General features: G+C 36.1%; 1 protein-coding gene across 1 annotated transcript in view; it reads right to left on the reverse strand.

Moving 5' to 3' along the window:
• Window positions 1-13,668, reverse strand: part of MALRD1 (MAM and LDL receptor class A domain containing 1) — a 245,179-nt gene that overhangs the window by 203,265 nt on the left and 28,246 nt on the right. Inside the window, exons 8-10 of the mRNA XM_033071306.1 lie at window positions 13,207-13,299; window positions 10,755-10,962; window positions 2,442-2,588 (exon numbers count right to left, since the gene is read on the reverse strand). Coding sequence (XP_032927197.1) covers window positions 2,442-2,588; window positions 10,755-10,962; window positions 13,207-13,299 — 448 coding nt within the window. The remainder of the gene's footprint in view (window positions 1-2,441; window positions 2,589-10,754; window positions 10,963-13,206; window positions 13,300-13,668) is intronic.

Genomic DNA, 13,668 nt, shown 5'->3' on the forward strand with positions numbered 1-13,668 from the left:
TCCTGTGCAGATCCACTGCAAGGATTTTTCATCTGCTCTCTTCAAGCAAAAACCTTAAGGTCTCCAACCAGAAAACATTACAACTGTTACCCATCCCCTTCCCAGATTGCCCATCCATTCTGCTCAGACTGGGGAGAGCAGAGGTGCTGCAACACAGAGCACCCTGGAGATCAAACAACAGAGACCTCAGCCAAGATCCCTAAAGGACACGTTTTAATTGGCTTAAATAATGTTTCAAACAGAATTTAAACCAGAAATTATTTCCTTTAGGGTACAGTATTCACTCTCAGCAAAGCCCAGCCACTTTTAAGCATGCTAACAATGTTGCAGACCACAGGAGCCAATGGAATAAGCTATATTTTCTCATGGGGTCCACAGACTTGACATTGTTGTCTGTGCTAGTGGGGATGAAAGCTTAATTAAAGATCTAATCTGAACTCTGGCAAATGCACTGCATTTGGATTTGAACTACAGCAGATGTGCTTCAGACAAAGGTAGGGAAGGATAAACATTTTCAAGGGGCCCTAAAGCAGCATATTTTGAATGCCGTCAGTGCTGCCTTTGCTGAATACTGAGACTTTTTCATGAAAGTCTCTGCAAACCAACACTAAAGGCTCAGTCTTTTCTGAGCATTTATATTACACATATTGCCTTACATCTTGAAAATCAGCTATTGTGCTGCTGCAGTCATACTCCTTAGCCATTTATTTCCCATGGATTGGTAATGAAGCCGAGGGTGAGGTCCAGCCCCACGTCAATAAAGGCATTGCTTCAGCAAGGCTGGCACAAAGAGGGGACCACTGCAGCTCCCCGTGCAGACGGGAATGCTGCACCCTGCAGCAGGATGGAAGCTCCCTCATTGGAATGCAAGGGTACTTCAAAGGACCCTCTTTTAATTTGCAGCTGAGGCTCTACTGTAGCCTTGTTAAGATCTTCATTAATCGAAATTTGCTACTGCCCTCCCCAGGAGAGAAGAGAGATGAGCACTCCCTGCTACTAAAGAGCAGTTGGAACCTGAGGGATGGTTTTTTTAATGTTGGCAAAAACTTGCTCAAATTCTGGAATCTAATTCTGAAGTCATGGCTTAGCAGGCACAATGACAGATTGGTCCAAAACCACCTCAGAAATACCTTTTCAGCTAATTTATACATCTGCAACATTGCTGGGCTAGAGGTGAGGCAGGGTAACCTGCAAATCTGCTGGAGGCTTCAACCTGCAGCAAAACTGAAACTTGTAATAATTCAGGTATCAAAGCCACTTAAGTGAAGCAGCACATAACTCCATGTGGGTGATTTTAATACAATTCTTAGGCTGCCACCACGTTACCCCTCAGATCTCACCAGCACCTAGTGCAGAGAAAGACGCAGGCAGATCAGTGCACCCTTCTGGAGCTTTGAGAGCTTGAAACCTGTTACACAGTAGTGCTTACATAAAGTGCAGTAATGCACATCCAGTCCCACTCTACAGAGAAAACAAAATGGAATATCTAACAGCTGATGAGGAAAGTGAGTGGCAACTTTGGTGCACTTCATCACATAAGGACCAGTGGAAAAAATATGTGTTCGTTTAGAATCATTCTGTAGCACACACACAAATACTTCACCCACTATTGATTGCTCAGGTGAATTTTAATCCTGGAGTTCCTATACCTTTGAATGCTTGAGGTGGAACACTTAACATGTCACATTTCTTTAACAGGAACATGGAAGAAAGCGTGGAGGTCTGGCTGCAGATAATATACACAATTAATTAAATATAAATTAAAGGAGCTCTGGACTGTAACACAGGTTTTAATCTTATCTCCACTGGAAGCAGTGCAATGGAAACAATTTAGTAAAATTAAAGTCACAGAATACTTGTCAATATTATTTGACAATGAAAAACATGCTTGGCAGTTTTATTTTTAAGGAGTGTTCTACAATAACATTTTCACTTTGGAAAAATATTTTTAACAGCCCTCTTTTGGAATAAAATATTTTTCCAGCTGAATGCATTGTATGCCACATATAGGGTTAAGGAAGGACAACTCGAAAGGAAATTATACTCACTCTTTTTTTCTTTAGAAAATATGGATTAATTTAACTGCATTCTACAAAAAGCTATTTGTCCAAATAATGCTTCCAACATGTGAATATCGGGTAAACAATGGCTCTGATATGCACAAAGTCAGCTGTCAGTTCAAACATCAGTATCTCAAAAAAACTGCATCAAGTCTCCTACCTCTCTGATTGTGCCAGCCAAAAATAAAGGTTACAAAGACATAGTAACTAGATCACAGCTAAAAAAGAGCATCTCCAACAGACAGGCTTTCTGTAACACATTACCTGTGTTATTTACATACTGTGTGGCATCCATTTCAAACCAGTTTTTATTATCAGTCTGTGGTAATTTTCAAGTAGGAATTTTCATGACAGAAGGAGAAAAGTAATAAGAATTCTCACCATGCCCCAGATTATTTGTATGACCTCTGCCAGGGAGTTCTCTGTCAAGGGGAGCCTGTTCTTTCATTATGTTCCAGTCAGCATCACCTTTGCTCAGTGGCTTCCATCCACAAAAGTCAATCTCAAAATCACATGAGGTATAATTAGCTGTGGTAAGAACAACAACAACAAGAGATCAATAAGTTGAACTTGGTGCAATAGTTTAATACCACAATTCTTGACTCTTTTGTATTTGGATGTACTAAGAGTGTTGAAGAAGCACAAATGTGTTTCAGGTTATTCAGATGAATAAGGAGTTCTAGAATACAGGTAACAGGTCAGGCAGGCCCTCCCATGCTTAATCAAACTCAGAATCTTGAAACAAACTACCTGCAAGAGAATATACATAAAAAAGACCTGTACAAAAGTTGCTGAGATATTATAAAAATAATACTAAATATTTTTTAAAGAAGAATTGTATCAGCAATTTAGTTATGAATGTGTGAGAAAAATCAAATGTATTTAGAGTTTAAAATATATGGAAAGTGAAGATGAATTAAGCTTTCATTTAATTTCTTTTTGAAAATGAGATTTAAATTTATCAATTATTCAGATTGTCTAGAAATTTTTATTGCAAAGTAAAAAACCATTTTCTCAGCTGGTATGGATTAGACCAATTTAAATTGTATAAAAATTTTACATGCTCCTACATTGATTGAGTACAAATAATAATTTGGATTAAAAAATTTTAGAGTTTTCTTTCCTGGTCCAGAACAGCTTCCCAAGGCACTATACTTAACTCCTGAGGTCACTTACTGCAATTGCAACCATTATTTTAGAATTGTATTTGTCACTTTCTGCTCCCACAGCACGTTTATCTGATCACATTGGCCTCAGACACGATCATACGTATTACTCCAATTTTCAGATTGCACGAAACCAAAATGAAATGCATCTTTCTTTAAGCACCATTGTAGCAAAGCTAAATAGTAAAAGTTTCCCAGGAATAAAGAGGTTATTTGAGCAGATAAATCTTAAGGTACAAAATAAACCACAAATATCAGTGTCTCTTATCTGGCTTCACTGTATACATTAAAATTTGATGGTGCATGGTTTTCTGTTTAGTGCAGCATATTTAGTTAAAAATGAAACTTGGTTAACTTATTTAATTAAATTTCCATGGTTTTCACAAGGTATCTTTTTAATTAGACTTGCATGTACATTAAAGTTGAATATGCAAATAGATATCCAAGACTAAGCTGTTTTGGTAATTAATTCTATGTCTAGGCATTTGGCTTTCCTTAGCTAAGTTGTCTTGAGAGAACCAATGTGAACAAAATGGCAAAAAGTCTTTGCTTAAATATCTCTTTCTCCTGGCCTCCCTAAGCCCCACAGAAGGTTTTCTGCATAAACAATTGACTCCAGTGCCTACACAGTAATATCCAAAGGACACCCATAAATCATCCTGTAGGCACCAAAGGAAAAAAAGTTAAAATAATGGTTAAATATGAAGCTAAGATCAAGATAGTACTAATAACTATTATTTTACAGCTCTATAAAGTATTTAGCATGGAAAGATTTTTAAAAATCATTATTTTCTTTTAACTTAGAGGCATTTGGGACCTCAAAAAAATTTGTTATGCTGACAAAAACAACTTTTGTGTGATCAGAGCCCATCACTGCCCTTGATGTTCAACAGGAAGAGAGGTGTGGTGAAATCAGCATTTCTTACATTGGTAGCCTGTAGTACACTTTCTTCTAACCCTATAGATGTAGAAAGAAATATATAAACACCAATTTTTAGGTTGAATATATAAGCAGCAGGGGGGGAAAAGACATGCACATACACCAAAACACAATCCCAGATCAAATTTGATTTGTCCACTCATTTTTTCAAACTATTCAAGCCTGAACTCAATTATAAAGGTAGGAAGAACATTCATGGTAGTGCACTTCGGAAGGTTTTGTTGTTGTTTTTCCTGGTTGGGTTTGGTTTTTTGTTATTGATGATGGTTGGTTTGAGTTTTTTTCTTTTGGGTGATGGAGAGGAAATAGAATATGGTAATGCTGACCACTCTTTAGATGTTTAATGTTTTTTTATTACACCTTTCACTTGAAATTTGAAGCTCTCAAGAAGCACCCAGTCATGAAGAAACACTGATCAGTCAGTTACCAAACACTGATCAGAGTCAGTTACCAAACACCTGAGTGTTCCCCCAATGTAGTACCTGGAAGTGATACTTCAATTTAAAAGTGTTAATGTGTTGTGGAACAGCTGGCCTTCAACTGTGAGTGAAATGCACTTGTCCAAATTAACAGTTGAACTTAAACTTTGTCTCTACTTAATTCTTAAAACTTAAAGGGTGCTTGTAAATGTTTAATCAAGCCTGAAAGAAAAGTTCTGTGCTTCGGCTAAAACCCAAATCCAAGTAAGACAGTTTTTCAGTGTTTTTTCATTCCTCAAATATTAATAAACCTTAAAAAATGTACCTTTCCTATCAAACATTCAACATTTTTATCTGAACCTTCAAGGGATTATAGGTAATCTTTCACTATCCGTAGTAAGAAAATAAGTGACTGCACAGCCTATAGTTTTTGAGTAGTCATACTACAGCTAAGTTTGACATAAAGCTCTTTTCTGATATATTATGTCCCTTCCTACTGCAATTCTCAGCACCAGAGCTTATGTTTTATATTTCCCTAGGAAGATTTCAATGGGTTCAAACTGCAGATAAGTTTTTGACATTTTGAATGAAAAACGAGTCAGTTCTCTATTTTCGTCCTCTACCTATTTGTGATTCAGTAAAACAGAAAGGAAAATAGAAAGGAAACAACAACTTGCTTTCCTTTTAATGGTATGTTAAATTTGAATATTTTTTTAAATTCATGTGAATATATCAGTATATCTTGACTAGTAAAGGAGCAAATTATTACACTATTTCTACAAAATCCAATGATGTGGCCAAGAAAAAAAATTTTTCCCCAAAAAAACTTGAGTTTCAAGAGTAAGTAGTTAGAATAGGTTGCTGAAGCCAAAAATACACTGAAAATATTTTTCAATTAATACAATGGTTTCCAACATATGAAAAAAAAAAAAAACAAAGAGAAAGTAAAAACAGAGGAAGAAACCAACCACAACCCAAACACAACAAATCCCCAAAAATGAAGAGAAAAACCCCAAAAATCAAAGACACAGACAACAAAACACGTATTTCAAGAGCACTGGGAGGTTAAAGGGGAATTTTTTCTTTGACTAGCTAACTCTATCTATCCCAGCTCCTCATGATCCTCCCAAGGGAAAACAAAGCAGTTCTGTTAACTAGGCTGGGTTACTATCAAAGTCATATTGCTTCAGCTTTGCTAGCCTGCAACTGCATGAAGGTTTTCAGTCGTGCTCTGAGAGCTCAGTCAAATGCACACAAACGAGGACACTCAGCTGCTCTCTCCATCAGGCTGGTGTTTCCCTGAACAGCTGTAGAGAATGAGGAGGGCTGGTCCCCTCATTCAGCATGGCAGCACCTTTAAGCATTTGAGTTAGAAACTATCATTATGAACAGAAACCAAAGAACCTCTTTGCCATTAATATTTTGTCATTTCTGGCTAACATTTTATGCCATTTTTGAAAGCAAAGGGTTACACTTATACCTTCTTTCTTAGTTTCTGCGCACTTTCCCTACCAGTTTGTGATTGGTTTTATTTACGTAGAATTTGTTGAAGGATTCGTACAGAAATATCACAGATGGCCATAGATCATCCAACCTGAACTTCCTCATGTCATAAGTCATTAGACAGATGATTCATAACTCTCATAGGTGAGATGGCCTCACCTCCTTCTGAAACTACTCAGCTCCCTTGCTTAGGGTTAAGAAGTCCTCTTTCCACTCTAACATTGAATGGTAATAAAAATATTTGCATCTGTGTTCATCTGCTGTGGAAGATTTCAAGGATTTGCAATTCTAAATTGCTATACTGTAAATGATATGCAGTAAAAGCTACATGACTTTAAAACTACACAGGTTTCCTTCATTCTACATATTCCATATTCATAAATTATACAAATCCCATGAAAATTTGAGAATATTTAAGGTAATACTAGAGGCGTTAAATTAAAAGCAGAAGTAGTAAAGACAGATATTTTAAGAAAGCTTCTAATTAAGCTAAATGGAAGTGATCCTCTCTCAGAAATACCTGTAGGATGACCCACCCCATAATAATTTTGAATTTTCATGAATGCTGATGAGTAGATAATTTCCAGAAACACTACTACATCAAAGTGGGATATTACTTGAAAATAACAATTGCTTACTAGACTTGTTTCCAAGCTGCTAGGACTACTAGTTACTGATGCATTTGTATTTATGGGTTTATAAGTGTTGTGAAGGCTATGTATAAATAATGTAAAATAATAATAAATATAGTGTTTGAAATATTAGTTATTTGACACAGTATTTAGTACAAAACTTCCTTTATATTAGGTAGGAAATAAAGACATCAGCATGAAAGAGATCTTTATAGTCCTTTAAATTTTCCAAGTACTGCCTCATATTTTGCTTGAATATATTAACTAGGTTTTCATAATTTGCTCTCATTCACTGAAATAAAAAATTTAGAAGTGATCACAAATAAGTGGTGTCTAAAAAAACATAATGAAATGTATGTACATTATGTACATAATGGAATGTAGAATTTAATAGTAAAATCCATATGTTCATAACTTGCAACTCCATTAGATTCAGATTTTACCAACTCAAATAAAAATGGTTGCTCACGTACATGAGTTTTTCCAAGACAACTTCCTAATTTTTCAAACTTTCACATCTCATAGACTTAAATATATATTTATATAAATGAGCAGAGATCAAATAGAAATTTTAGGAAGCGTTGCAAAACATATATGTGTTTGTTCTTGTAATAAATTGTGTTATTATAATACTGTTCATGTCAAATCAACATGACCAAAAAGAACATTATTTTTAAAGTCTTTATTATAATGAAACAAAGAAATTCTGAATGGAGGGGAATCCTTCACATTAAGTAACAGCTGTCTGTTGTTAATTTTGTTCAATAAGAGATCTGTCAGCTCTTTCAGTATCTGACAACACTTCAACAAAGGAAACTACTGAGGATGTGTCCAAGGATAGATGCTAAAAGACCTAATCAAGGCTACAATATGCATCACTGTACCAGATAGGAAATTTTACTGAAAATCAATAAGAATAAATATAGTGAACTCTAACATCGTGGGGACAATATCAAGATCTTATGGAAAATGGGTATAATGGGGAAAAAAGAACAAAGGACAAAATTTTTTTTTCTTTACACCTTTTTTACTCAATACTGTGGAAAGTATCTGAAAGATGAATCTTCTAAGCTGACCAAATTGCTGAATAGTTAAATTCCATTAGGGCACTCTTTTCTGAAAAAGAGCAGGCAAAGTATCCAAGACAATATTATCCATTACAATGGGTCAAATTTAACAGTAGTTATTGCTATTTTAAAAAGAGTGGGGGTTTTGTGTGTACTTTATTCTCAACCAGTAGTCAGAGAAATAAGCTACTATAGGTTACTTATGCTTTAGAAAAGAACCTTTTTCCACCCTCTTTTTGAGGGATGAATATACTCTTGTGCAGTGCCCCAACAAAACAGTACCTCTTCAAACTGTAAATATCTAAACACAGAGCTGTTGGTGCTCATTCCTCACTCAGGGTACCAATTTTCGGCAAAGATGCTTAGCACCAATAGATGATGGACGCAAACTGGTTGACACCATCAGTTTGTTATGCTACAATAAAACCTTCGTACTTTTCCCCTTAATTGATGGAGGGCTCAAATGACTGATGCCAAAGATGGCAGCAAGCATCAGTCCTATAGCAAAACTTTCAGAACTTCTCTCTGTGAACTTCCCACACAACTCTGACATCAACCACTCAGCTAGCTAACACACTTTTATAACACCCATCTTTATCAGACATAGCTCTGATTTATTAAGGGCAAGGCTGCTTCCACTCTGGTGATTAGTACAGCTGCAGAGGGTGAGATTGTCTGCAGCACTATCTTTATCCATTCTCTCACACATAGTTAAACAAACAATCTCTGTGTCTCAGGTTCAACTGAGTGTCATTATTTCTTTAATTTGAAGGGAGCTAGTGGAGAGTCAGTGCCGGTAGAAAAACCAAAGTTAGTTGCAGAAGCAGCAGCAGAAAATGGAGCACAGGGCAGAGCTATTGAAGAAGATTTTGCACTGATTGTGACTCTCATCATTCCTTGTCTGAGCACCCTAAATCTGGAGATTCCACGAAGGACAGTGTTGAGACCACTAGGCCATTCTGACTTCTCCTTCTTGTGCCCAATCTCCTTTTTTTCTGACCCATCCACATCAGCATGATGGAAGAAATATTCCCAAAAATTCTACTGTGATCTGTGAGTACTGGCTAGATCTAAGTAATTTGTAATCTTTTGGTTACCCAGCATCAATGCCCAGTGTCCGAGGCATAGGCCTGTAAGTGTTTGGAATTATCTCTATTTTCACCTTGTGTAGTACTATTAGAAGTAATACTCCCTTCAACTGTTTTTTCATCACCCTTTGAAACGGAAAAAAATATTCTTTTTCATTTCCAGATGCTTTTCACCACAATTCTCTCTCATTGTTATGGAGTGGGATAGCTAAATTGCTGAGAAATAAAGTCCAGTTTTGAAAGTACAATTCGCTTTCATCCCATTCCTGCCAAAGAACGTACGAGGACTCTCCACACTCCTACAAGTGGAGGTAGGACAGACACAGAGCTAACAACATAGGGTCAAGGCTTGTAAAAATCAAAAAGAGCTCTCAGAGAGGGAGTCCTTACAGACTTGCATGTTTGCTTAGATTCTACCCACAGATAAAACAGTATATACCTCCCTATTTAAAATGTTATTTCAGTATTTGCATATATGACTTTCTTCAGAGACAGTTCCTGCATGGTTATTTAAGTAATTGAAAAAAATTAAAGATTCAGACTGTGAGTTAAAAAAAAACTGGTTTGCAGTCACAAATATTTCCTAAAGTCTAGTCAAGGAATTAGAAAATAAAACATTATCAGTATTTTTAATGGCATCTCCCAGCAGCAATATAGATCATCACTAGTATCTTAAATATGTGCACATTCTTTATGTTAAACACATATTTAAGTGTTATCACCACAGGCAAACATATATACTTATGCATGCCCTATAATATTAATTCTAGCAGTGATAGGGTCTCTAAAAATGTTTTCACATGGAGATCTAAAATTAGAACTATTGCAGATATTTTTCAGTAATTTTAGTTATTTTCTTTTGACTGTGCAGTTGAAACTGTGGCTTCTAAACAAACTTACCTTCAGCTGCAAATATAATGAAGAAGATGTAGCTTCTGAACTACAGTGGCCTATTTCTCTGGTAATTTGTATCACAGTGCAAATATCACGTCATTTAATGCATTTTCTGACAGTAATTCACAAACAGTCTATATTAGAAAACTGCTCAAACAACAAATCCCAAGGCAGATTTAATTCCCTTGCAAATTAGAGAAGTAGAGGTTATAAAAGTGTTATGTGGGGAATATATTTAAGCAAAAATAGAGTAAATGTTGCATTTCAGCAGATTATTTAACAAATTACTAGCTGTATCTAAAACATAATGATGAGGCCAGAGAAGAACACGATCCACTGGAAAGAAGAAAATGCTATCAACATTTTGTCTAACGTGTGGAAATTGAAGTGGACAGGGAGCTGGCTTCACCTGCAGATGCAGAGGCCTTCAGCTCCAAACCCTGGGAGTCACCCAGCTAGGAGGAAGGACATGCTTTGATATTGTGGTGAGAGAATAGAGAGTTGTCTCATGGGAACGAATATGTTGACTAGTTTGTTACAAATAAGTTGTTGTTCTTGGTTTCAATATATGGTTGCCTAATGGTGAGCTACATGTATGGCTCTGTTCCTTATCTATATAACTGTGTTTTCTGGGTTTTGAGGTTTCCTTTGTATCACGTGGTTTCTACATTTGTTATTTTTACATTAAAAGTTGTTTACAGGCAACTCCATCGTCCCTGTCTCTCTATATTTATGCCACATATTCCCCAGCCGGCCCAGTTCTGTTGCGGCCGATTACAGCAGCCACACTAACCTGTACATCATTAAATATCCTGGGGAAAGGAAGTCACATAAATTTAAAATATTTTTTCTAGCAATTAGAAATCACTGTAACAAATAGTGATTTGTTATATGGACATGAAGTTATGGCGATTTTTTGAATGGAGTTGTTTAGGTTTCACAGCCCTCAGCAGGGTGTCCCTGTAAAGCAAGGGGATTCACTCACAGCAGGTGGCTGGGTCCTCATTGCTGCCATCAGGGCAATCCAGGTGGGAGTCACAGGCTGATCCAGGCACCATGGGCTGCCCATCCCTGCAGATGGGCTCCTCCAGGGAGCAGAAACCTGGCAGCTCTGATGGTGCAGCATCCAAGAGCTGGATGCTATTCAGGCAGATGAAACCTGCCCTACTCTGGAGTGTTCCTTTAAACACAAGCTGTAAATAATTAAAGTTAAAATATTTGCATTAACAGACAATATAATGAAACTGATTTTTATTTACATAAAACAGTTCTAGGTGTAAAAAGCACTGCATAATTTTCATTGCAAAACTGTGATAAATTTCAAATCAGAATCTGAAATTTTGTATGACTATCTCAGCTTGAATTTATGGAAAATTTTAAGCAGAAGTTTAATGAGTTACAAGAATTAAATTTTTTAAAAATAATTCTATTTTTAAGAAAAACACCTAATCTCATAAACCTTTAGCTAAAAATTAGTAATGAACCTGTGCTTTAGAAAAGTGTCCTGAAATTTAAAATGGTAAAGACTCCATCTTCCTTTCTGAAGTGTCTTCAAAACCTCATTTTGCAGATCCCCAAGATAAAATTTGCAGTTATGGGTGCATAAAATGGGCTGGGGCCTGTCCTCAGATAGCAACTGGCACTGATAATTGTTAAGTTAAGAACTGATAAGTGTTCCATCATTTAAAATAAAATTAATGCACCCAACATTTGCTGTGGGGTTGGTCCCTGCCTGCTTGTAATCCTGGAACTGTTCTGGGCACTGGATTGGAGGTGGCCAGTTTGCTTTGGTCAAAACCTTTCTAGAAACCATGATGATGTTTTAATTATTTGGACAATCACATACCAATCCTGAGCCTGTGCCCTCACCCTGCTTATTTTACTGCTATTGACATAGACACAGAGATTGAAGGAGCATTTCTCTCTCTGATAGACTTGCCTTGCTCTGAGCAGATTTAGCACAAGCTGATTTATAGCATTGAAATTCCAGAACATCTGTTGCTCCTGGCCACGGTGGAGCCCAGCTCTGCTGGCTCTCAAAGCAATGAAATTACCCCATTTGTGCTCTCCAGGTTTCTTCTACCTGAGTTAAAGCAGCAAGCTGGAGGAAGAAAGCTTGGATTCATCAAAAAGATTAGGATGGCAATAAAAAGAAAGCACTGAGAAAAAAGAGTAGAAGTTGGAGGAATAAATAAAAAATGGATTTGTGTGTTTTGACAGGCTGGGACATGACTGAAGTGTAAGTCTCAGAAAATAGTTATGTGCTAGGGTCAGAAAGCAAGAGTAAGACAGCAAGTAAGTAATAGTATCTGACAAAACAGAAGGAAACTAGAACAGATCTGATTTGGGGCATTTGCAGAAGGGTCTAGCACACTCCCCAAAGCCTGGGAATTAGGTTGGAGTAAAATCTCAAGAAGCACTTTTCTTTCTAAAGCGTAAGTTCTATAGGTCATTGTCTTCCACTAGAGAAAATTTTGTCAAAATGACAAAAGTCTTTTAACACTTTCCATTCTCTCTCTACCAGTTCAAAAAAACAGAATGCTGTGCTGAAAATATGAAATAAACACAAATTTAAAGATAGAATGTTTCCTTCCCTAAGTGCAAGGGATCCTTGCAGTCTTTATACAAGAGTACATAATTTTGGCTTCCTACTTATATGCATACAACCTAAGGAGACATTTGTTTATTTACTTTTAGATACTATAGATAGCTTAATTACCCATCTGTTTGTTTATTCAAAATTGTCCTCGTGGGAAAAGGAGAGACAGGCAGTAACACACACTTAGAACCTACTAGCTTACTGAAATGCATTCATTCTAACATTTCTCAAAACATCAATTTCTGCAGTAGGTTTAGTTTTCATCCTTTCATAGAGATTATATTTTCAGCTGATTGCTGAAACAGTAAAATATGATGGTTATTTACAGAACTACAAAAAAACCCCAAAACAACTGCAAATGAAAATTGCTTAAAATGGAAACTTATAAATTAATATAAAAATTAAGTAGTTGCAATTTAGCATAATCTCTGTGCCTGAAATTCAAATGAAAAGGTATCTTCCCAATTAGTGGTTTACATCATTTCACTGAAGTTCCACAAAGATCATTTACATTATCACACTTAATAGTATATATACTTTTAAATGAGTTGTTAATTCCTGAGTTGGACTCAGATGACTAATTAGAATCAGATGAGATTTGTATTAATTTTCTTGCACTTTATTCAAGTCCAGCAGCTTCTGTATGTCGTGTTTGTGTAGATGTTTTCTTGAGCTACAAGCAGAGATTTACTCACATTGAAGCAATGAAAAAATAGCAAGAAATAAAATATACACACAATTTTAACAAATTTTTAGGCTTCCTAGAAGATCTACAAACAATGAAGTAATGCATCTTCAAAATCTGAGCACATTTCATTTGGCCTTTTTTTATCCATACCTTTATGTTTTCTAGCCCTCTTGGTAGCTGTATATTCACTTTGACCCATTCCTTCTTAGTCAAGATGTTGGTTTTCCACAAGACATGCTCCTCCTGTAAAATGTAGAAAACAGTGTTCTAAAGATAATTTTTGGTTCTCCAGAAGTTATCAAGGCTATTTTTGGTCCTCCCAGCCAAAAAACTGCTATATACAAAGTTGCTCTGTGTGAAAAAATATAATTTCTCATATTCATTTGCAATCTTTGCACTGAGGTCTGTTGGAGAGAGGAAACAACACGTTTACTGTGACTAAACAGACTACAGAGTAATAATATAATTATCAGGAGTTGAGTTGGTAGAATTAAAGTTAATTAATATGTAAATTAAGCCATGTTATTGCTGAATCAAACAATATGTTTCCATGGTGTTCTCTACATAAGTTTTCTTTTCATAAATAACTGCTTATGTTGTGTAATTAATTAG

This window comes from Catharus ustulatus, chromosome 1 (genome assembly GCF_009819885.2).
Source record: "Catharus ustulatus isolate bCatUst1 chromosome 1, bCatUst1.pri.v2, whole genome shotgun sequence".
NCBI classification, from domain to species: domain Eukaryota; kingdom Metazoa; phylum Chordata; class Aves; order Passeriformes; family Turdidae; genus Catharus; species Catharus ustulatus.